Source organism: Alternaria novae-zelandiae, assembly GCF_023758075.1.
Source record: "Alternaria novae-zelandiae strain BMP 2774 chromosome Unknown scaffold_12, whole genome shotgun sequence".
In the NCBI taxonomy this organism is placed as follows: domain Eukaryota; kingdom Fungi; phylum Ascomycota; class Dothideomycetes; order Pleosporales; family Pleosporaceae; genus Alternaria; species Alternaria novae-zelandiae.
Window position 1 is genome coordinate 434,260 of NW_026056972.1, and position 24,245 is coordinate 458,504.

Here is a 24,245-nt window from a genome sequence, read left to right on the forward strand (position 1 = left end):
AGCCAATTTCCTGTGTCTCTGGACGGATAGGCAACGTAATCGTCAAGGTAGTCGGAAGCTGGATTAGGTAGGTGTCGATAGTAGGTGTATATTGTCTACCAAGATGTCGCCTGCGATACATCACCACCTGGGCACTTACAGCCCCGATTAGGCAGGTTCTGTGTAGAGTGTAGATTGTAGCAACTTTCACAACCCTCTTACCAACACCACCGTTGTCGTCTGAACCTGATTCTCAGAGGGCTTGGACGTTGGTGTTGCGCGTTGTCTGACGTACAGGCTGAATCAGGCAAGTTCACAAAAGCCGTCGATTGCAGCGTCTGCAGAGTTACCACAGGCCCTCGTCGTCTGAACTTGACAAGACAACAACCGGTCGCCCGCGCTAGAAATTGCAGTGCAGGAGATGACTCTTTTAGTCACCACCCAGAAGGCAAAGTACTCTTGGTGTCCTCCGCCAAATCCTCTTTTACGCTAGAGATTGCAGTGCAGTGCTACATAAGCCATTCCACTCGCTTACCTTGTCTTCCACACTAGAGATTGCAGTGCACTTCGCAAGGCGCTTCGCCTAAGGCTATGTGGGCTTGCGTCAAACACAGGTTGCGCATCTGTCTTCTATGCACGTCTTCCGTTCCATCGCGGGGGTCTGGTACTCGGCCTTGCCTCTGCCCCTCTGCGCCTGAAACTGCAGTGCACTACGCTCTACATCTGCGGCTCAGCACCCGTCCTCCTCCACACAGTACCGTTCGCTTAGCTCGTCCTTCACGCTAGAAATTGCAGTGCAATTCCTAAAGTAGATGACCGGGCACGTCTTTGACCCATCCCCCGTTGGACAGTCTTTCTTCAACTTCTTCCTTTGTCGCGTAAGGCTGGTCTTCAGTCCTGCCTCTAGCAGCACTTCTGTGCTAGAAATCGCAGTGCTGTACCAGATAGGGCTTTACCAGAAACAAGGTCTGTACCTAGGTATACTTAAGCCGTTCGCTTACTTCCTCTTCTACGCTAGGAATTGCAGTACTCACCGGTTGCCATGCACCTAGGTAGACTTGCGTCAAAGTTCAAAAAGAGGCTGACCAATCGTGCGTCCAGATCTTCTTTCTCACCGCGTACGGCTAACCCTCAGCCTTGCCTCCAACTGTTCTTCTACGCTAGAGACTGCAGTGCAAACGGGGGCTTGTTTCGATACGGGGATCTCGCCAGTCAATAGCATGTGTATCATCAGTTTGGCTATGCAAGATATGAGCCGCGCATACTTGCTCGTATATCTCTCGACTTTTGCCAGCACGAGGCTGAAATTCAGCCTCCCACGTGTCCTTCAACCTGCTCTGTATGCTAGAGATTGCAGTGCACTCCCCAAAGTCGGTTTCGGTTCTGCCATCGAGGCTCACATGAGGCCAAGGACAGGCTGCGCAATACCGCACCTACATTTCCCTCATATTCAAACGGGCGGGTTTCAAGTCTTACCTTGGCCTGCTTCTCTACGCTAGAAGTTGCAGTACACCGTACCTTCGGGCCTCCCGCGAGCACAGCCTGCTCTCGATGTCTTCCATGGGTGGCAGTTCGCTTAACTCGTCTTCCACGCTACAAATTGCAGTGCAAAGGACGTGGGTGGGCCCCAGGAGCTCGGGCCTTCGCATCATTCATACACAGCAGCGTTCGCCTACCTGCTCCTCCGCGCTAAAACTTGCAGTACAGTGACTCCACACGGATGTCCTCGTCAATTGCCACCAATGCGAATGCGCGTCTGCGATTACGCTGACATGCCATCAGGATCAATTTGGCCAGATGGTAAAGGGGCTGGAGATTCTTGTCCGCACCTCTCTCGTCTTCTCATCGCACAAGGCTGGAAACCAGCCTCAGCTTTATGATCTTCGACGTGATCACCCACCGTTGAGGTGACAATTCACTCATCTAGTCGTCAGTGGACACATCTTTGATTTGGCCACATCGAACGTAACTGTTTGGTCTGAGCACCGCACACACATCCTCCCTTCTCTTCGCATAAGGCTAGATCTCAGCCTTGATGATGTATCTGCTCTTTCGCGCCGGAAATTGCAGTGCAGCGTCCAAAGTACGGCTCAATTGAAGACTGCTTGTTGGCACTAGCGATCGTTGCGGGCCGCACTGTTGCCTATCGAGCTGGTCTTCGGTGCTAGGAATTGCAGTGCATGGAAGCTGTCATCCAATTGCTCATGTATGAGCCCAGCACCTAGGTACCATCCAACTAAACGAGCTCGCTTAGGACTTTTCCATATTCCATCATGCACACTGCCCCGTTCTTGACTGCTCCTCCGCGCTAGAGATTGCAGTGCAAAATAAAGAATTGGGGCCAGAAGTATGGGGGCCAGAAGTGTCATGGGCTTTATGTTCATCGTTGCCTTCATTCGATAGTCAGACTCCTCTCCATCTTTCTTCCACACAACAGATCAAATTGCAATAGTATAGATGGCTCGATAAAGCGCTCTCGACCTCTACACGACTTTATAATACGCTTACAGGAAGTCGTCGTCGCCGCGCCGCCGCAGATGAAGATGCCCATTCAAAAATCACAACGTCTGGGAGGATTGTGACTGACTTGCGAGACGTTTTGAGGCACTGTATGAATTTGAAACTAGAGGGATCAATAAACATAGTTGATTGGTATCATTTCCTGAACTTCGGCGCCATTTCGTTGGGAGATGAGTCAAAATCAACTTCGAGCGACAACGCTGCAGACTTGCACAACTACCTTTCTCCCACATTTCCAGGCTCAATCCTCCAGCCTTGTTGCTTCAAGCGTTCTTCCATACTGAAACATGCAGTACTAGCATTGCATTCTCAGCCCTGCAGCTTCGTCTAGTCAACTCCTTTTCCGCGCTAAAGAATGCAGTGCAATTAGATCTTTGAGCGTTGCCCGCCGATCTACCAGTCTACCGGTAATGAAGCGTTAGCTATTGGTCACACCCCCATGTGCACAGCCTGGTGTGGATATCTTTGGGCAGCTCAGTCACGCTAAAGATTGCAGTGCAGTTGCCTTACCGATGGAGGTAGATATCTTGCCAAGGTCTTTTTCTTCCGCCCATTCTCTCTTGACGCGGCCGTACTTCAAGACAACTTACTTATCTGCGCCGAACTTCATAGTGTGTTTGGCCATCTCAACGTTCTTTTCATCTGTGACACACATGTCACGTACTACACGCTCTAGTACACCAGTATACGCTGTAGGAACAGCCAGCACACAAGTTCTTCATGTAGTTCGTATCCACTGTTACAAATGCCCTTTCCTGGTAAAAAAGTCCACCAAAGGATTGTTGATTATAACAATCTTCACAATGGTCGTATGAGCTTCACAAAGAGATACTGTCTACGCTCAAGATTGCATTGCTGGCTGTTGGTTCTTCAGCCTTTTCCCTCCAGCCTTTCCCCTTTAGTCTTTCCCCTTTAGTCTTTCCCCTTTAGTCTTTCCCCTTTAGTCTTTGCTCTTTAGTCTTTCCCCTTTAGCCTTTCTTCTTCAGCCTTACTCCGCGAACCTCTCTTCCGCGCTAGAGATTGCAGTGCAATCCATAGGCAACAAGGCAACAACGCAACAACGCAAACTTCTTTCTTGCGGGCCTTCCCGATTGGTCACACCCCTGCTACCCCTGCTACCCCTTATACATATAGCCTGGTATGGAATGCATTAGACCGCTCGTCCATGCTAGGAATTGCAGTGCAGTGTAAGCTGAGGCCAGGCTGACCGCGAAAGCGCGGTATCCAACCACACACAAGATCAGCCTTGTGTGAACTGCTCTTCGGCGCTAGAGATTGCAGTGCAAAGCGCTCGTTAATGAGAATCTTGGCAATGAAGTTTTCCGGTGAACATTCCTCAAGGGGACTCTTACTACTGGTCACATGCCTACATGTCCCCGTGCGCATAGCCAATGATAGGCATACATCGGCTCGTCCGCGCTAGAGATTGCAGTGCAACTTTGGCTTGCAGCAGCTCGTCGCTACTGCTAGCCGTGGAGTGGACTCATATCCTCCCGTGCATACATCCTAGTCACATACCCTCTCGTCCAAGCTAAGGATTGCAGTGCACATGTATGCTTTGCGTCGACAAATTATGCCTTTGTCTTCTTCCTACACATTTCATGTCTACTCGACTTCCTCTTCGCGCTAGAGATCGCAGTGCATGCTTCAGTGTCGTGTGTCGTCCAAGGTTGCCCATTCGATATCCATCCGTATACCACCACCAACACCACCAACACCACTAACACCACTAACACCACTGATAAAGTCTTCAGCTCATCAGCTCGTTCAGCTCAACCTCTCAGACCTTGTTCTCCAGGAAAAATGGCACGAAGATATTCATACCGACGTCAAACCGTAATCCATTATCACTACTGACGAAACTCCCTCCCCGGCTCATCACCTCTCCCTTCCCCCATCCGCCTCACCATCCCTCCTCCCCTCCTCAGCGCGCATGTCCTCTCTACTCCCCTGTCCCCTAATCCCCCTCCAAAGACCACTCAACGTACTAAGCGCACTCAAACTCCTCCCTCTGCCCACTCTCCTCCCACCCCCCGGCGTCCTCTGCCCAGCAGCAGCATTACCACCACCACCATCCTCGGCATTCGCACTATCCCTCGTCCGTCTCCTACTAAGCGGCTCACCAACAACCAGACCCGCACCTCCACCTCCACCCATCATACCCTCCTCTCCATCTCTGACATCTCTATCCCTCGCAGCCAACGCAAGCAAACTCTCCCTCCTCCTAACACCACTCCCCCTCTTCAAATCCTGAACCATAGTACTCAAACTCGTACTCAACGGACTCGCCAGTAGCGGACCCCCAGCAATACTATTCCTCGCACTTTGAACCCTATCACTCGTTCTCAATCGCCTGAGCCCCATACCCGATCCCGGCGTCGTGGGGACTTCATTCGTCGATTTGCCCCGCGTAGGCGTGCTAGGCGGTGGGAGATCGGTGTCGGAGACTGAGACTAAGGGCGCGGGTGCGGCTTCAGAGGGGAGGACGGGGGTGGATGTGTGCCGGTTTAGGGGTGGGGTGCTGCGGTAGGTGGGTTCGTTGGGGTGGGACCAGGGGTTTGCGACGAGGGAGGAGATTATGTCGGCGGTGGCGGGGCGGGTGGGGTTTGGTGGGGTGGAGGGGTCGGTGGGGGTGAATGTGATGTTTGGGGTTGAGGGGCGGGTGTCTTCGGCGGTGTCGTCTTGGTAGCGGCGTTGGACGGATGCGGGTGGGGAGAGGGCTCGTGTTGTTGAGGAACGGCGTGTGCTTCCAGCGACTTCTTCGCTGGGCTCGTTGATGGCGTCTGTATAGGTTTCGCCGGCGAGGTGGATGGCATCTTCGGGTTCTGGGTCGTGGTCGGAGTCGGAGTCGTCATGGTTTGATGGGCGGCCGCTGGTTATGAGCCATACGCCGAAGAAGGTTAGGGCGCATCCGCCGACGAATTTCCCGGCGTCTTCTCCTGAGGTTCGTTCAAAGTCGCGGTAGAGGACTGCGGATCCACCGATGACGGAAAGAGTGAAGAGGACGAATTGGACGGGGATGACCTGCGTCGCGTCGAAGCGCTGGAGAGCTCGGTTGACGTATTTGATCTGCATTACTGCTGTGCCGACGAGGATGGCAACCAGGAGGTAGAACACGGGAAAGGTGATGGCGCGCCAGAGCGTGTACGAAAGTAGCGAAGCAACGCCTTTCGTAGACAACGCTGTATATCCGCCTGGGAACCGTTAGCCTTCAATCCCAATAACGTCCTAAAGTCATGTCTGTATACATACCAAACAACCCAACAAGTCCCAAGTCGATCAAGATATTCTTCTCCCCATACCGATTACTTGCCACCATCAAACACGCAATAACCCCCACCGTAATCCCCAAATACGTCTCAAACTCCCAGCGTCTGATCAAGTCCCAGATCTCTCCAGGACCCAACTTAGGATTATTGTCATTCGCCGAAAGCACAACGGTAACCGCGCCCCCAACAGCAATAACAACGCCCAACGCGTCTCTCTTGCGGAAAGGCTCCTTGAGCATAAACGGCGCGATGATGCAATTCGAGATAAGCGCAACAACACCGAGCGGGGAAACGATAGACGCAGGCGCGAACCCGTAGGCGAGAAAATTCCCCGCCTCGCCGATTGTCATGAGAATGATGCCGAACCACCAATACGGCGATTTGAGATACGACGTCTGCTTGAACACCTCCTGCTTGGCCGATTCGTTGCTCTCTTCTCTTCCCACAGCCGGTCTCGTATCCCGGGGTATCAACGGATCGCTCTCGGACGCCTCAAAGATATCGTCTTCCTCGCCATTACTCCTCCGTCTCCTCTGCTCAACCATGCCCTCGCTCCTCCTATGACTCAACCCCATCTTCTGCACCTCCTCTGCCAATCTCCCCGCATCGTGCATCCCCGCCTTCCGCCTCTTCCTCTGCCGTTCTTTCTCGTGGAACTCGCGGTCTAAGCGTATGTGCGCGTATCGCTGCATGTTAAGCGCGAACGAGATGAGCACGTTGCCTATTATGGCGGTGATGATGCCGATTAGACTGCTCCAGTTCTCTGTGTATCCGCCGCCCCCTCCTCCGCCTCCGTGTGCGAAATGAGATATCCATGATAGCGCGGCGTAGGGTGTGGGTGTAGATGTGGGTATTAAGCTCTGTAGTGATGTCGCTGGGCCTGCAGCGAAGGGGTGGCTGGGTGGTATATGCATCGTTATCGCTGTGGGATAGGGATTCTCGAGGGAGCTCGTCGTCTAAGCAATAGCTTTGTTCGCGCGTCGTCACGTATCGCCGCTCGTCCTCGTGGAAGCTCGTTCGTCGGGGGGTGCTTCTTCTCCGTTCCCTCGGTTCTATTCGTTTCGTATCGTGGATTGCGACAAAGAAGCTATGTACAACGAAGGCAGTACAACGAAGGCAGTAGTACAACGAAGGCACAAGAAATAGAGCAACAATAATTATATGCGACCAAGGATACAGGGCGGTGACAACATGTTGTTTTTGCCCAGAAGTTTCGGCGGTGCTACAGAGTCGCGGCCCGTGGCTGCAAAGTTGGGCGGGCTTGCTTGCTTGGGTGGTCGGTCGGCTTGGAGCTGGTGCCGTATGCCGCGCGACAATTTGCAGGGTTCACTGATGCTGGCCCACGCTAGCCGTCACCGTGCATGGTGGATCCGTCGACTCCGGACGACGCACGAATATCATGGGGATGAATCTCATCAACATACTTGAGAAGTAGAAGTGTTCTTATTTGAACGCTCCTATCAGCTGCAATACTTTCGCCCCTGACACCACGAGGCGAACATGCGACAACACTTCTTCTCGCAGTTCTGCGCGATAAGCAAAAAACGCCTCTGCTCCCTACACTGGTCAAACTGTAATCACCAACACTCGTCATAGAACGATCTCGAAACCGCAACACAAAAGTGTCATGGAAGTTTCATGAAGATACTCATTTTGAGATATAATGTACAATATCACACGAACTAGATGTCCATCTGGAATAAAGAACCCTCGTGCAGATGCCATCTCGCCAGCCGACGTGCAACTTGATACCCATTAGCACTTGGCATAATACGCCACCGATGAATGCAAACGCTATCCTTATGCTTTTGTAGAATCCGATATCGTGTCCTTCAGTCTGGAATGTTTCAAGCAAGAGACATCTGCGCCTCTCCGTTGGTGGCTTCAACAACACCATCGGCATCCTGCTCCATGCTCTCAGCGACCTCGTCAGGCTCAGCAGCAAGAAGTCTGATACGAGCTTCGACCGCCTCTTCGCCCACGACAGACTCTTCGACCTGAGCCTTGCGGATGAAGACAGTCTGCCAGCGCTTGCCCCAGGCCTTGATGAGCTCGACTTCTTCTTCGGTGAGCGAGCCATTGGAGGACTTCTCAATCAGAGTGTCAGCGGAACCCTCTGCGACGCCACGCATCGAGTCTTCAATGTACTTGAACAGCTCGCGAGCGTTGTCACGGTCCTTGGCGAGGGTGGCCTCAACCATCTCGATCTGTTCTTGAGGGAGACCCTTCTGGAGACGGGCAGACGCGATCTGACGGTTGCGGTTGGTGACCTTGGCGACTGTGTTGCTAACCATCTCAAAGACCCAGCTCTCAGTCAAAGCTTCGCCAGCTCCCATGTGGCTACCGAATACCCACTGAACGACAGTCATCGGCGCAAGAATAGTATAGTTGAGCAGAATATCGATGATGCGGACCGCAACACCAGGCTGGTCTTTCCAGTACTCGACGACGCTCGCGACGATCTGACGACGCGCGACCTCGTTCTGGGAGAGCTCGAGTAGTCTGTCCTTGCCGCGTTCTATGCAAGATAGAACGTGAGACAGTGACTTCGCTCCCAGTCGGCAGATGGCGGTGACGAAGGCGTCAGTTGAAGGGACGAGGACTTCGGCAATGCCCTGTTCAAGAGCCTTCTCGTGAATGCTGTCGATAGTCACTTGGATCTCCTCGGCAGTAGCCTTCTTCCTCAGCTGGCTGAGCAGCATCTGGCCTTCAGCGGCGTAGGGAGTTTCTGATGAATTGTTAGCGGGATATTTGTCACTTGCGGAGTATACATACGTTGGTTGTCGTATTTGAAGTCAGGGCTGTTGTCTGCATCTAGACGCTCAGGAATCATGGTGTGCATCGGCTCCGGCAGCGTTGATCGAATGCGCTTGGCAAAGGACAACCTTATCTCCTTGTCCAGAGTCGCAAGAATGAAAGCCTTCTTCGGGTGCAGGTTGGACAGCTCGAGATCCTCAAGCCTAAAGTTACGTTAGCGCGGTACCACAAGCAAAGAGAGATGAACATACCACTCAGTCCATCTCCATCGGAACTCGAAGTTGCTGAGATGGTGGGAGAACCAGTCGAGGAATCGGTAGCCTAGCTCGAGATCCATCATGGGCAGGTTCTTGTAGATGGTACGGATGGCACGTCCGAGAGACGGGGCAATAGCAGCAGGCGCGACCTTGCAGCACTGTGTGATGAGCGCATGGTAGTATACGAGCTTGTGTTCAGCACTGGGCAGCTTGAACAGTTGCGAGAAGATGGCGTCGATGATCATATCTTCTGACTTGTACTGAATCTTGTCGCCAACCAGCTCACGGAACTTGTCGAAAGGTGAACCGCGCTTAGCGAAGATGTCGACGGACCAGTAGCAATCAACATCGACAAGGAACTTGGCCACCATTTCACGGTTAAAGTCGAGCTGGTTGATGGTGTCAACAATGGCATCCCGAACAAGCGACGAGGCAATGTCGGTGGTCTTGGGGACGGTGTCGACTTCCTGATCAGCGAACAGAGAGAAGTACGCCTCCGGGAAGACAGGCCGTGGGCCAGGGTTGACTGGTGACGGGATGGTGAAAGTCGGGAAGGCGTGAGTCTGAGGAGCCGTGGGCAGTGCGTCTTCTTCCTTGGCATCCGCCCTACGCAAGGCCTCGAGGTCGATGCGTGGAAGGCATCTCAGCTCGAAACCAGACTCGGCTTCAGCTGACAACTGTGTTTGCAGAAGGCCAATGACGCTGTGGTGGTCTACCGGCTTCGACTCGAAATCGCCGACGTAGGAGTGGATGAGGCTCTCGATGGGAACCGCATTGCTCGCCACGATACCAGTGTTCTTCAGCAGTTGTTGCGCTTGTTCGTGGAAACGCTCTCCTCCAGCGACGATGGCGTAGGGAATAGTAAGAAGGATGATCTTGACGAGTTCGATACCGACAACCTAGCACTGTTAGTAAATATCCCACATCACTGCGTGAAGATCTTACATCGTTCTCGTTGGCACTCTGGAGGTCAACGACTGTGTCGAAGAGTTGTCCAAGGAAAGTGAAGACGCCATCGTCCTCGTAGAGCGACTGCAGGCACGCGAAGAACCTCAGAAGCAACTTGAACTCTTTCCACTCGCCCGCATTCAGCGCCTCCTGTGCCCGATCTCCGACGCGCTTCATGGCCTCGATGGTGATTTGTGGCTTGACATCGTTGGCGTAGTAGGCGACGGCTGCGACGAACGGGATCTTGAAGGGTTGCTCGATGATCCTAAGACAGTTAGTGAAAGTTCAATTGATGGGGGAATCGTCTCTGCTTACAGCTGTACCAAGACATCGAAGAAGTCAGAGCGGAGACGCTCATCATCAAAGTGCTCTCCAAAGTACTTTGCGATCTCGATAGCCTCGTCCTGTGGGAGCTTGGTGGAGCTGGCAATGTTCAAGAGCAGTCGGCGCAGCTTGGGGAACGGCGGCTCTTCGTATCGGCGACGTGGGCCTGCATCATCGTTACGGCGGCGCTGGGGTCCGCGACGGTCATCACCGCGGTAATGGTTATCGTCATCTGCGCGACGCTATTAGTACAGTGGAAATGCCAGATACACAAGCCAGTCCATGGGGTAGGGAGGATAGTCTCGGCCTTGATTTGATGCCCATTACAGCCATCGAATCAGAGAAGCTATCCAGCCCACCCGTGCAGCTTGCGCAATCGCCTGTAATAGGACATGTGCAGACTCACCATCGCGGCGGCGCTTGTTGTTCCCTCGATAGTTTCCACGATCGCGCCTGTCATCACGTCGGTCCTCGCGCCTATCATCGCGCTCTTCTCTGACGTCTGCATCCGCCATGGTTGCGACCAAGACTGCGCGTGCCTTCTCTTCTAACGTCTCCGGAGAATCTTCCCTCAGTTGCGACGGGATTCGTGTAGAGCTGGCGCCGAGGTCGTCGTGATCGTAATATACGGGCTGACGTGGGGGGTAGAAGTCGCCGTGTCGATGATTATACACACGGTCGCGGAATGGGGCGGTTCGGGTGCGATGTTGGCGGATGGTTCGCGATAGTGAATCGTCGAGTTGGCGCGGAAGTCGCACTGGAGCTTGCGCATCGAAAGGGTTAGCGGCATTTGCTCCCGTTCCAGGCGTATCTTGGCGCTCGGTCCATGCACTCTCGACGTCAACGTCCATTGCCAAATCATTGAATGGTGAACTATCCCGAACGAGGTATTGCTGCGCTTCCTCATCGGTCAACTTGAGTAGGGCCATGCGATCTGCTGACATGAATGTGCAATCCATGTCTAGGTTATTGATACTGCGGCTTTTACCGTGATATTGTTAACTGTTGGTTTGTACCTGACTACCTCTTCGATCAAAGGATTGGGTCTGTTAAGAAAACAGATGTAGACGACAAGACGAAGGCTCTACATACATGTCCATTACGCATACCGAAGCCAGTAAGGTGAGGCTGTCTGTAAAGGTAGGTCGTGTTCACGTGAGAAAACCCTGTACTTATCTTCAGGTAAAGGCAAAGGTGATCCGATCCATACGAGTTCAGATCACCCATCCTGAAGTCTCAAACGATGGATTTAATGCAATGAAGGCGCAAGCCTGGATGATGCGAACTCTGTAAAGGACCTTGAATCTCTCTCAGAACTCATCACGACGTTTCATGAGGCCCAGAAAATGTAGAATGTGAAAGGAATCTCCGTTATAGAAAGTATGCTGAGAGGTGGGCGAATAGCAGGATAGTCATTGTCCATTGGACATTCGTTCCGCTGCAAATGCGCAGTGCCTCGCTCTAGTACTTGTCCGGAGCTAGCCATCCATTGACCAGCCCGTATGATCCCATCCTAGGGATAGCATTCCCAAGTTCATAAAAGCCTCATCGCCCGATGCGCAGCCCGCCGAACTCATCTTAACAGAAAGAAAACTCCCGCATGCAACCCAGGTGACGCATAGTAACCATCGTTGAAGCATCGGAATCGGATGAGCGAGACCCTTCCTTCGTATCCCATACTCAATACATCCCGAATTTTGCCCGTTCCTCATTTCCTTCATAGTTGCAACCTGCTGCACCCATTCGTCATCTCAAAGGGGATCGAAGGAACATCATTTGCCGTGCCGGTCCATTGATCATTTCGCGTAAACGGGGATGCCAACAGTCCCCAAAGAAAAGCAAGCCAGGTCATTCTTTGTAAAGGTGAATGTCGGTATCATTTCAGACGCGCTCATATAAAGCAGGAAAGGGTGTGCTCCTCGTAGTATACACCTGATAAAACCGACGCCCAATTGAGACTCCATTTTGCATCTCTCCGGACGGAAAAGCTTTGTGCTCCGGTCCAGAGAGGATCAGAAGCCGCCGCATGAATGAATGGTATCGTGTCGTGTGATAGCAGAGGGCTTAATCCAGCCTGGCTATCATCTGATCCCGCGTTAATGGCTTGAAGTTCGGCGATTCGAAGTCGAGGCCACGGGCGGCTAGTGTCGCGCGGATGTGCTGCGGTACCAGCTGGTTGTTGAGGTGAGGAGCGATGGACAATTCTGGAAACATTAGACCTTGCATCTCGTAGGATTAGAAACAAACTTACCGTGGTGAGTGAAGTTGTACAGCTCAGGCATATCACGAGTGGCTCCGTTGGGGTGACGCGAGTCTGGGAGACGCGTGTTCGGGTCCCTCAGCTCGTCAAAGAAGGGGTGTACCATGGCATCGATGGCCGAAAGGCGCTGAGTTGGCGTGTACTCGAGGAGTTTAGAGATCAAATCGATCGCGTTGGGATCAGCCTTCCGGAACACCTAGTCCAAGTAAGTAAAAATGGCGGGGCTACCGGAGACGCATCGCTCAACATACCTTACTGAACGGGTGAGGCTTAATCTGGGGGAACTTGTGCTCCATGTAGTTCGGGTTCATGGTGCGGATCTGGTCGCGGGTGGGCGTTCCTAGAACCTTGATGATCTCTACCAGCTGGTCGATACCTGACTCTCCCGGGAACAAGGGCTGTCCAAGCATGAGCTCCGCCATGACGCAACCCGTAGACCAGACATCTGCACAATATTAGCACGGGCTCCCGCTCATTACAGCACAACACATACCGATCTTGGTAGTGTAGTTTGTCGCTCCGAAAATCAGCTCAGGCGCACGGTAGTACCTGGAGCAGATGTACGAAACGTTGGGCTCGTTCTCGACCAAGATCTTGGCGCTTCCGAAATCGCACAGCTTCAGGACACCGGTTGAGGGGTCTAGCAGGAGGTTCTGGGGCTTGATGTCCCTGTGGCAGATACCTTGCGAGTGGATGTAGGCGAGCGAGCGGAAGAGCTGGTAGATGTACAGCTTGACTTCGAGGATGGGCATAACCGACTTCATCTTGTTGAAGTAGCGCGAAGCACGGTACACGGTCTCGGGAACGAACTCAAGCACGAGGTTCAGGTACACCTCGTCTTTCTGTGGCTGAAACGGTTAGCTACACGAAATGCACGCACGCGCTTGCTTGCAGACACGTACCCGCTCGCCGTTGTTGTAGAAGAAGGCCTTGAGCTCGACAATGTTGGGATGTCGGACAATGCGCATAATCTGGAGTTCGCGGTTCTGCGGGGGTCAGCTGGGGCTGCATGTCATGATGGCGCGCAGACGCACCTTGAAGCGCTTGTCTTGCAGGACACGCTTGATGGCCGCATCTTCACCACTAGGCGACAGCTTGGTCTGGAAGACGACGCCGAAAGAGCCGTTGCCGACAATCTTGCACTGCGTGTATGCGAGGTCCTTGTAGTCGCCGGTCAGGCCGTCCTGGACCTTTTCGCGGATAACTTCTGCGGGAGGGTGAGCATGAGGCCAATTACGCGGCGGGTTGACGGGGGGCACTTACCACCCATTCTTAGCGATGAGAAGGCCGATGGCCGGTTCTGGCTCATTGTTTGGTGTTATGCGTGTGGGAGGGGGTCCGGCAGCGCTGCGCGGATTGCTGGGGAACTGGAGGGCGGGCGGCAGGGGAGTTGAGTGTGGGCGAGGAGTGGTGTCGGGCGGGCTGAGGCGGAGCAGATAGGGTTGTAGGCGCGAGGTCGAGTGTCAAGAGGGCGTGGTCCCGCGTGCCGTCTGTGCAGTACCAGGTGACGCTTGTTGTGGCTGACGGAGCTAAGGAACAAGGAAGGCGCAGGTCGACCCCTCAGCAACGATGCTCGGGCGGCAGTCACAGCAGGGCGTGGGAAGGGGGTGAAGGAGAATTGAGGGCGGAGATGGAGAGCTTGTGAAGGTGCGAGGAAAGGCGACGATGGGGTTGAGTGACGGCAGTGCTGGGGATTAAGGGCGGGGCACTGCTAGTGCGAAATTGGGTGCCAACGTGATCAGAAGGCCTGCAATTCACCTACTTGTCAGCGCAGACCAGCCCAGCGGCGTCTAAGCTGCTCGAGGGAGCAGCGTACAGTAATCGCCCGGTGCAGGAATCACGGACCTGCAGGAAACGGGGGGATGGGATGCAGATGATAGCTTCTCGTGGAGCCTTATAGTAATGTAATACACAGGGCTGCTCTGGCGGCGGCAGGAGCATGCGAGCGCGCCTGCTTGAAACAGACGTCAGCACACGACAGTGAGTGTGCTCTGCCAGCCGTCGCCAGCGGCCTCACATACGACATCGCCAACATTCAACATGACCATTGCGTCTGCAGCTGCGGACGCCGGCCTGCACGTGAGGCATCAGATTTCTTCCCAGCACGCCGTCATGCCGCCTGAAATGAGCTGCACCCACTTGCTCGCTGGCGCGTGGCTGAGACGCACTCCAATCATGGCCGGGCCTTGCTGTGCTTATACTAACCTGGCCGTACGAGCTGTGAATACCTGCCCGGCGATAGGCTGCGCGGCTCTAGCAGGCAGTGAGTAGCTGCTATGCTGCGTTTGACATGCGACGACCGTTCCCATTGAGACGTTGCCAGTCCATCGCCGCCGTTACCATGGCCTGAGCAAGACCCTCTTTCCTCTCCAGGGCCCTGCCTTTAGCGAGCGTCGCTCAACACTGTGCGAATGCTCGACTCCGTCAGCCAATTCCATGCTGCGGACGTCTGAGCGCCCGCGGCAGCAATTTCATGCACCGCGCTGTTCGAGCAACCACAACCTTGTCTTTGTTTGCACCACCGCCCGTCAATCAAAGCCGCCGCCGCCGCACTTTCGTGTCGACGACGTACCAGGACACTCGCGAGAGTACAGGGGTCGGTAGCCGCAGAAAAGTCTTCCGACTGGCGTTGAAGAAGCTGATATCCGACTCAACAATATGGCTTTTTCCAAACTCTGGCCGCACCCTTGCGGCCTGCTGCAAAACCAAATCCCCCTGCACGCCGCCCTGTCGCCTCGTCCTGCTGCATCGTCATTCTGCTCGAGGCCCCGGCCACGCCCTCGTGGCCTGTAGCTCCACTTGGAGGGCAGCTGATGTTCTCTCGCGCCCTGGTCCTGGCGCCCCCCTCTTCGTCTACAGCCGAATGCCCGGGCGACCCAGAGGCGTGGCGTGTTATTGTGGTGCATATCCTTTCACAGCCGCCCAGCCCAGCGACTCACTATTCCCTTCTGGTCTCGTGAAATGCCACTCCACCGTTTGTGCACGCTTCCATCTTGACCGGCAGCCAGCTGCACCAAGCGGATGCGCATCAAGTCAACGACACCGCTGCTCTCGGATGTCCAGGGCCCACTGGCCGGTGTGAACCACTGCTCGGTGCGGGTTACACACGCGCACCTTTAAACCCGAATCGGCCGCACTTGCAGCAACCGACATCGTTGCAAACTATTCATGACGCTTGTGTTCCCCTCTTCGCCTTTCCCGCACTTGGTGCTGCAAGGCACGTGCAAATCGCGCGCGCAACATGTTCCAGGCGCCGCCAGCAGCCATGCCTCGAACGACGATGGACATCACGTACAAGTCCATCTGCAGGCTACTGAGATAGATCGGGCTGAAACAATTCCTACAGATTTTGCATTTGGCGCTTGCTGTGTGGGTAGGCTAGTCGAGCTACACTATCGATGCCCGACTGCCGCTCATACGTCAACATGCAGTGAGCATGCCGTTCGGAAATCCGACCCACCCTATTGGCTTTGGTCATGTGACTTAAGGGCTCTTGACGGCGATATTCCCAGCCGCTGCAGACGACCGCTCGACCGTGAGAATGGCCAAAACCAGTGTGATGAGCCCCACTATTGCCGTCATTACTACCCATCCTCACCCGTTCCACTCACCAACAGTCCAGGTTCTCTTCGAGCCCGAGCTGAGCGCAAGCACACTCTCTCTGAATCCGTCACTTGACGTTTGCTCAAGCTCACTACGACCTGAACTGTCCCTAACATGAAAATAGATTACAGGTCCCGAGGGATCGTAGATCAAGCCCATGAAGCACCACATCGCTCCACAGCGACACTGTGTGACGAAGCCTCCCGCTCTGTCTCAGATCTGGTGGCGGGAGTCTATATGTAAAGCGACGAACAAGAATACGCAGGCCTAGACATCTGGACTTGTCAGGCAGTCGGACTTAGATACGATACGATCTGCGCAACCACGATATGTACCCCCAATCCACTTCAAGTAGAGCACGCATATGGACTTCAGCCTTATGGAACACCCGGCCAACTTGTCATACCCGACGATCGGACTATGCCGGTCCACATATATGGTTGAACATTCGGAGATTTTCATCGCTGATAGCGCGCAACCATGCGGTACAGGATGAGCATCTATTTTAAATGAAGACAACGAAGTATGCACGATGGTTGTACCACGAACTGTATTCGGCTACCGACATCGGCCGGAGACCTCGCCACGCTCGTCTGCAGCTGTCATGTCGGATCCGTAGCAGCCCACTCAACATCGTGGTTACATCGTCACGGTTGAGCGCACACATCTCATGCATTCATCCGGTTCTTCACCAGAATAGCGACACGCAGCTGCCCGGGCGGATGATACCATTCTGTCAGTGAACTCGTACGCCCAAGACTATTATTGGCTCTATCTGGTGTCCGTGTACGCCACAAGCAGGCGGGACGACCTTCTCAGACACCTTTTGGTCGTTGTAGGAAGCATTCCGCGGGTACACATCCGCGCTCACCGACAAAAGTGTAACCCTCATCTTCCAAATTTTAACAATATTTTACCAGGCTACTGGCACTGCTATTGCATCAATCGACCCATGATCTGGTGTCTTGGCACTAAGAACAGTTACACAATACGTTTTACTCGTTTCCTACAACATACCCGTTTGATCCGGTCTGCGACAAGCAACCCTTCCGGAATTGAAGCCCAGCAACGAGGACCGAGCAACGTTATAGCCTTGCGATTTATGTCACCGTTACAGGTCTATCCTCATCACAAGCTGTACGAGGTAGCACCCTTCACATTTCACTACTACGTTGCTGTGAGAGTTATACAACGTATATCCGACTTCAGCTACATCTCAAAACTGCGACGTGGAATCAGAATAGAGTCGCTCACGTTTCTCTCCGACCCAACGACTAGTGACTGCTGACTATCAAAATTCATTGGGCCAGGTTACACTTCAAGTCGTGATCTTCTGAGAATTTCCGATGGAATGTCAGCATTCACTCAAACCTCAACCAAAGTACATCGTAACATAGATAAGACAGCGTGGGAAGAACCACAAAGGACTCCCGGAACCCCTTCACTACTGGTATGGAAACCGTTCATTGGCTGGTCTTGAAATCCAGAACTCCTCTGGATCCAGCTTCTCGGCTCTCAAACCCCCCTCGAGCACCTCATCACTGATAGTTCTCCTTCCCTCCATAACCTGCAGTAAGCCCTTATAATAAGACTCCCAATAGTCCTCCAACTGAACATCATGGTGTCCAAACCACATATCCGTCAACTGCCGTTCCTCGACCATCTCTTCATAAACACGCATGCGTCCTACATCCCCTACGTTCCACGTCTCCCAACCAGGGACTTGAAACACCATGCTCTCCTCGTCCTCGAGGATATGGTGTTCGTTGGAAAGAGTTAAACTAAGCTCCTCTCTGCCTTGTTGAACGAAACGTGAGAGGTCAAAGGGACCTTTGGAGGAACACGCTTTGTAGCAGCGACCCTCAATATGTTGTTCGCGATAACGACGTCGACAGTATTCTTCATCCCACAGCAGTGGATGTCTATACTTCCGATACGCCGCCAACACACCCCTCCGCTGCCAGTGAAAGTGTTTACGCAAGTAATGGTATATAGCTGCCATCTCCACCCTGGGCTCTACATCTCCTCCCAAAGTAGGTACAAACCATCCCAGGAGCTTGTCCCGGAATGTCCGCATCACCATTTCCTCAGTAAAGAGCCTGGTGAAGAGTTCTTTCCACGCGAAAGAAAATTCCCACGGCGAGGCATCTGTATTGATGCATAGATTGGGGATGACGACGTCGCTCCTTATACCGCCTTTTGAGTAGCCTTTGTTCAACGTCCGGTTACCGAAGTGCACGATGATGTTGGAATCGAATTGCTCCCAGGGATGTCTTTTGATGTTTCCTGTGGCGTGTTCGTACCAGCGGTTGGGCATGTCGGTGAGACGGAGACCGGTACGTTCAGTAAATACCACGATCTCTGCACCGTTGTTCCTTGATTCATCTTTCTGGAGGGTGCGAGGTGGTGTGGGGGCTGTGAAGTTCACGAGTGGGCATGAGCCATAGTCATGTGGGATTTCGAATGTTAGCTTGGGGACCCAGTGGGCGAGGAAGTGTTGCTCGAGGTGCGCTTTGTGGTGGCGGGTTATGTAGCGTAGGTTTGTCCATTGGTAGGCTGGGTCGTGGGAATGGAGGGAGATGAGGGTTGTGATGATTTGGTCGATGAGCTCGCGGGGGAGGGCTGGCTGCGATGTCATTGCTGACGATCATGGATTGGAGATGTGGCTGCTGGGCGGATTTATGGTAGGTGTTCGACTAGTAGGCTTGTACCTAGGTAGCTGCTGAAGCACGACGAGTCACCTAGTCAATGCATACTCGTATTAAGGTCATAGAGTCAATAATTCAATCAATCTTCTAGCGACCATTGTATGAGTGCTGAGATGGCCTGTATGAATTCCAATAACCACGTTGGCGATTCCATAGCCTCTTGCGGAGGTTGGACTGTGCGCCACGCGTAACGGCGGCGTCGCGTCCACTGCAGCTATCGCCAACTACAACCGCAGCGTCTACAACGACATGACTATCATCAATGCCTCGGCCAACGATACCCTTCCCTAAGATACGTTTGCCATCGGACACCCTGGCATCACGTCTGCGTGGTGTGAGACAGCCAAGTTACGAGGTCCAAAGCGGAGGTGGTGCATGGCGTACCTCGGCAACTCTTAGCTCCCAACATCAATGACCGAAGCAGTAGCCACGGACGAGTCGTCTCCGCATGTTTTGTTAAACTACCCCGGATTTCCTCCCTGAACCCTTCTTCCCTACCTCATCCTCTCTCCACAGCACGCAATCATGTCTGTACCGTACGACCGCGCCTACGATCTGCTTAGCAACAGCAAGGATGGCCATATCTCCGCCTCACAGCGCATTCCCGTCATCGCGCGGCCTTTCGTCAGTGAGAGGGCGGCGAAGACACTCGACCTTGTAGGCGACTTGGCAAGCTCTGTACGAGTACATGCTAACATGTCCATAGGTAGAGAAATTCGTCGAAGAAGAGTGCATCCCCGCCGACGCCGTATACGTGCGCCAGATCGGCCAGACCGTCCAAGAGCGCTTCTCGTCACATCCATCCATCATCGAGGACCTGAAGAAGAGGGCACAAGAGCTTGGACTATGGAACATGTTCCTGCCCAAGGCACACTTCAAGGAGGGTGCTGGCTTCAGCAACCTGGAGTACGGCCTCATGGCTGAGTACCTGGGCAAGAGCCGGACAGCCTCCGAGGCTGTCAACTGCGCTGCTCCTGATACTGGCAACATGGAGGTCATTGCCAAGTACGGTACTGAGGCACAGAAGAGGCAGTGGCTGGACCCGCTGCTGAAGGGCGAGATTCGCTCTGCGTTCTTGATGACGGAGCCTCAGGTTGCGTCGAGTGATGCTACCAACATTGAGATGACTATCAAGAAGGATGGTGACCATTACGTCCTGAACGGTCAGGTACGTCAACCTCAATCTTACCCTCACTCGTCGCCTTACTAACATCACCCTAGAAATGGTGGTCATCCGGCATTGGCGACCCTCGCTGCAAGATCTTCATCGTCCTCGGAAAGACCGACCCCAACAACTCCGACAAGTACAAGCAACAATCCGTCATCCTCGTCCCCAACACCACCCCGGGTGTAACCGTCCACCGCATGCTATCAGTCATGGGTTTCGACGACGCACCCCACGGCCACGGCCACGTGACGTTCGAGAACGTCCGCGTCCCCGCCAGCAACATGGTGCTCGGCGAAGGCCGCGGCTTCGAAATCATCCAGGGCCGTCTCGGACCCGGACGTATCCACCACGCTATGCGCAGCATCGGTTCCGCCGAGAAGGCGCTAGAATGGTTCCTCGCCCGCATCAATGACGAGCGCAAGAAGCCGTTTGGCGAGCTCCTCAACAAACACGGCATCATGCTCGAGCGCGTCGCGCGCTCCCGTATCGAAATCGACGCAGCCCGCCTCTCCGTCCTTAACGCCGCCATCAAGATCGACGAAACAAACGCCAAGGGCGCGCTCAAGGAAATCGCCGAAGTCAAGGTGCTCGTCCCTGAAGTCAACCTCAAGGTCATCGACTGGGCTATGCAGGCCTACGGCGGTGCGGGTGTGAGTCAAGATACGCCGCTCGCGCAGATGTGGTCAAGTGGCCGCACGATGAGGATTGTAGATGGGCCGGATGAGGTGCATCTGCTGCAGCTGGGTAAGAATGAGAATAAGAGGGGTCTTGCGCATAAGGCTAGGATTGAGGCGCAGCAGAAGAAGGGCGAGGAGCTGTGTAGGCAGTATGGGATTGAGCCGAGGGATCCTTTGTACCTTAACAGGACGAGTGGGGAGGCTAGTAAGCTGTAGATGGTTTTCTTGGACATTGAGACTGTAGTGCAATTATGATGAACTTGCATGCAAACTGCTGAGCCTCGTGGAAAATCATCTGTGGTGTGTTTATTGAGTGCTGGGTGTTCAGTACACTTTACGTCCTGCGCATTCGAGCTCCACCAATTAAAATCCTCCGCATATTGATCGCATCAGAGCTATGTCGTTGCTGAGCTGACAGCAATGAAACTGGAGGTGGGTGGAGTAATGTATAGCCTTGTCTGGACAATCAGGACCTCAGATATTGGCATAGTAGAGTACGTGAGACCATTGCCAAAACTTATATCTTTGTGTGTCGTGTGAGAATCTACGCATTGGCTGCCTGTCTTTGGTGTTGTAAGAAGGTTCAATGGGCTCGCGGTTATTGTTCGGATTTATTGCTTGGGGTCATTGCTTAAGATTGTTGCTCGGGTTATTAAAGAGGGTTGTGGGTGCGGATATATCAAGATGATTGGTTGTTGGCGAGGGTTGTTGCCACATGTTCTTTGGGAGTGTTACCGCTGTGTCTAGGAATGATTGATGACGTTGCTTGGAGGTGTCTCGGTATGACTTTTGAATTCTGGCGTCACAAAGATACATGCACAGCGAAGTGACTCAATGGTGGGTATATGTCACGATTACTATCCAGTGCAAGGAAATCTACTTGGAAACAGTGTTAGAGGGACAGGAGAAAGTGCTCGGAACGCCAGCGCGACGAAAGATCAACGTGGTACCAGATTGTCCAAACTTACACCACCCACTATGAAAGCTAAATGTAAGGGAAAAGTGAAGAAATCAATTGGAATAATCCATGTTCATGAGTAGAAGCTCCCGAAATCCGGCATATCAGGTGCAACCCACTCTCCATCCATGCCAATGATACCCGCTTGTTGGCTCACCAGGACCTTTGCATACAGGTCATCTGCGAGAGATTTCGCAGCGTATTGCCGGTTTTGTTCTGCAAATGCAATAGCGCGTCGGTATTGTTCGTTGTTGTTGGCAAGGAGATCGGCGCCTTCACCCACAAGAAAGATCATCATCTCGATACGACCGTGTTCCGTGGCGCCTTCAAACGCTGTTCTGCCATTGAAAAAAGCTGGCGGGGCGTTGATGTCGGCCTCTGCCTTTAACAAGATTGTTGCGATGTTGATGTTTCCTGTGATCGCAGCTAGCTGGAGGGCTGTCGCCCCTGCCCGTTTTGAGGGGGGCTCGTTTGCACTAACTCCTTGGTTCAGGAGGTGTTCAACAATTTCTGTGCTTCCCGCCTCTGCTGCAGCTTGGAGTTGCGTTCGGGGGATGTTCCTTTGAGCTGGGGGGAACATACTCGCGCCCTTTTGATGGAGCTTCTGCACTGTCTTTAAAGAATTGAGAAAGATGGCGTAGAGTACACAAGTCATGTTACCGCGACGTAAGTCTCGGAATACAATAGCATTGTGGTGCTGGGCTTGAGACAAGAGAAAATCAAGCGCTTCGTCAACGCCGTTGCTTTCAGCATAGAGACGCACTGCTTCACCAATCGGAGTGGTGAATACAGTATTAGGTTGAGGCCGTCGATCAGGCATAAACATTGGCCCGCAGTCTTCCTGAACCGGCCTCGTGATGTTGTATTCGTTTGCAAGAAGCTTAAGCAACCGCAAATTTTTACGACGTACGATCTGGTATAGGGCATCACAACCGAAAGATCTTTGGCCGTCAGGGTATCGAATCTTAACGGCGAAAAGCAGCAGGGCGGCGATATCTGGCATGTCGATTACAGCGCACACGAACAGAGCACCGTTGTCGAAGGGATCTGCACCGAGACGTAACAGCGATTCCACCAGAGGGATATCGTTTCTTATTACGCCAGCAGCAAGAGGCGTCAATGTTATCACGTTTCTCTCTTTCTCAGTTAGGAACGAAGTCTGGTATGATGCATGCTGGCAGTTGAAGAACACAGCTTGTACACCATGAGCCATCAAAGCGTCCATTGCTGTTCTGTTGCCTTTCAAAATTGCGGCGCTAAGAGGTGTCAAAAACCAAGTCCAATCATATCCCGGTGGGTACAATTTCAGTGCCAAATCCCACTCAGAGAAGTGACGGGGATTCAGTTGGAACAACACATCGACAGGATACTCCATGGCGAGTACATGTTCGATGACTGTGCTATCGCCCCACTGTAAGGCTCCAAACATGATAGCGTTGTCATAGAGTTTGTTTACATCCCTGTATGTAAAGTTCCTTTGGTAAAGGTCTTTCATCTGTGGCATAGCGAATAAATCCGTACAATCGGCCAGTATTTTGAAGGCTGCTAGTTGCTTGTTCTGAATTGCTAATTCAAAACACCGCATCGTTGGCGTAATTCCAGCCGTGGTCAACTTCTCCACAATGGGATGTTGATTGTTTTCTAGAGCAGCCTCCAGAGACCCTGTGATCCCAGCTAGATTCCACGGGAAGGTCTGTAGTGATAGGAGATATTCTACAAGAGCAATGTCACCGATCTGACACGCTGCTGTAAAGGCTGATACAAAGCCGGACGGTTGACAAGCCAGCTTAGAAATAGATCCCCGCGATTGGAGCATCTGCATTGGTCCCCTGGAATGACTTTTGATCGCTTCACTCAACGCAGTGCGACTGTCAATCTTGATGTTTGGGTCTATACCCCGATCCAAACAATCTTCGAGAATTCTCAGATTGTTACTTCGAACAGCGCTGATCATACATCTGAGATTCATAGTTGCCCCCGTTCCAAGTAAGATATCGATTGCGAACGCATAATTGCGTGATATCGCACACGACAGTGTGTCTGACAATACTGAGTCCCAGAGTTCTCGATGGTGGATAGCAGTAATTGACGCTTGTTTCAGGATGGCTCTCAATGTCTCGGAGAATGAGTCATCCCAGTCCGCGCGATCCACGACCAACGGTAAGCTGCGCTTATCAAAGAAGACTCGGAAGCTATCATCCAGGAAGTAGGTAATTACTATCTGCAGTTCATCCATGCTGCATCTCCGCATGTGATATCGAACTACATCGATGTCCAATTTGAAACCGCGACTTATCAATAGCCGCAGGATTTGGGGTCTCACTTCCGCGCTCGGCTTCTGGAAGTACGGCATCGATCCGATATAATCAAAAATATCACGATTTTGTAATACGTCGAGATCCGCGCCATGATCGAGGAGGACTTGTGTTGCTTGAACGTGCCCAAAGTAACTCGTGTACAGTACTGGATAATAATGAGTGCCTTCAAGCAAGACCAGCCGATTCACCAGATCTTCTTGGCTAAGGTCCATTATAAGGTTCAATATCGGCCCATCCCCCAGGAACAATGCTGTACGAAACATGTTCTGTATCAGGGCCACATTCCAGGGTGGTGGAGTAGATTCGATGATACTGCTGAGAAACTTCGGTCCAAGAGAAAAGCAGTAAGTCACGCCCCTCTTCAAGAAGTGCTCGAGCTTGGTTGTCGGCTTACGAAGCGTGAGAGCAATATCTTCGTGGTTGACAAGATGATGTAAGATGATGTAGATGATCTGGTGATCAATGCTTTGTTCACGAACGAGTCGCAGTGTGTTTGGAT

General features: G+C 52.9%; 5 protein-coding genes across 5 annotated transcripts; 1 reads left to right on the forward strand and 4 right to left on the reverse strand.

The window, feature by feature from the left end:
* Positions 1–4,377: 4,377 nt before the first annotated feature.
* J4E88_006289 (uncharacterized protein) lies at positions 4,378–6,682 on the reverse strand (the record flags this gene model as incomplete). Its single annotated transcript, XM_049399917.1, has 2 exons — positions 4,378–5,693; positions 5,752–6,682. The coding sequence occupies 2 exons, from the start codon at positions 6,680–6,682 to the stop codon at positions 4,378–4,380; spliced, it is 2,247 nt and encodes a 748-aa protein (XP_049254228.1).
* A 933-nt stretch (positions 6,683–7,615) lies between these two features.
* On the reverse strand, positions 7,616–11,013 carry J4E88_006290 (uncharacterized protein; the record flags this gene model as incomplete). Its single annotated transcript, XM_049399918.1, has 6 exons — positions 7,616–8,496; positions 8,544–8,728; positions 8,777–9,681; positions 9,728–9,995; positions 10,046–10,286; positions 10,461–11,013. The coding sequence occupies 6 exons, from the start codon at positions 11,011–11,013 to the stop codon at positions 7,616–7,618; spliced, it is 3,033 nt and encodes a 1,010-aa protein (XP_049254229.1).
* Positions 11,014–12,118: 1,105 nt separating this feature from the next.
* GSK1 (Glycogen synthase kinase 1) lies at positions 12,119–13,623 on the reverse strand (the record flags this gene model as incomplete). Its single annotated transcript, XM_049399919.1, has 7 exons — positions 12,119–12,258; positions 12,306–12,510; positions 12,566–12,759; positions 12,808–13,162; positions 13,217–13,300; positions 13,349–13,521; positions 13,578–13,623. The coding sequence occupies 7 exons, from the start codon at positions 13,621–13,623 to the stop codon at positions 12,119–12,121; spliced, it is 1,197 nt and encodes a 398-aa protein (XP_049254230.1).
* A 5,527-nt stretch (positions 13,624–19,150) lies between these two features.
* J4E88_006292 (uncharacterized protein) lies at positions 19,151–20,686 on the forward strand (the record flags this gene model as incomplete). Its single annotated transcript, XM_049399920.1, has 3 exons — positions 19,151–19,282; positions 19,332–19,793; positions 19,847–20,686. 3 exons carry the CDS (start codon positions 19,151–19,153, stop codon positions 20,684–20,686), a joined length of 1,434 nt encoding a protein of 477 aa, XP_049254231.1.
* Positions 20,687–21,501: 815 nt separating this feature from the next.
* J4E88_006293 (uncharacterized protein) lies at positions 21,502–22,118 on the reverse strand (the record flags this gene model as incomplete). The annotated part of the gene is made up of 2 exons (XM_049399921.1): positions 21,502–21,988; positions 22,111–22,118. 2 exons carry the CDS (start codon positions 22,116–22,118, stop codon positions 21,502–21,504), a joined length of 495 nt encoding a protein of 164 aa, XP_049254232.1.
* Between the last annotated feature and the right edge of the window lie 2,127 nt (positions 22,119–24,245).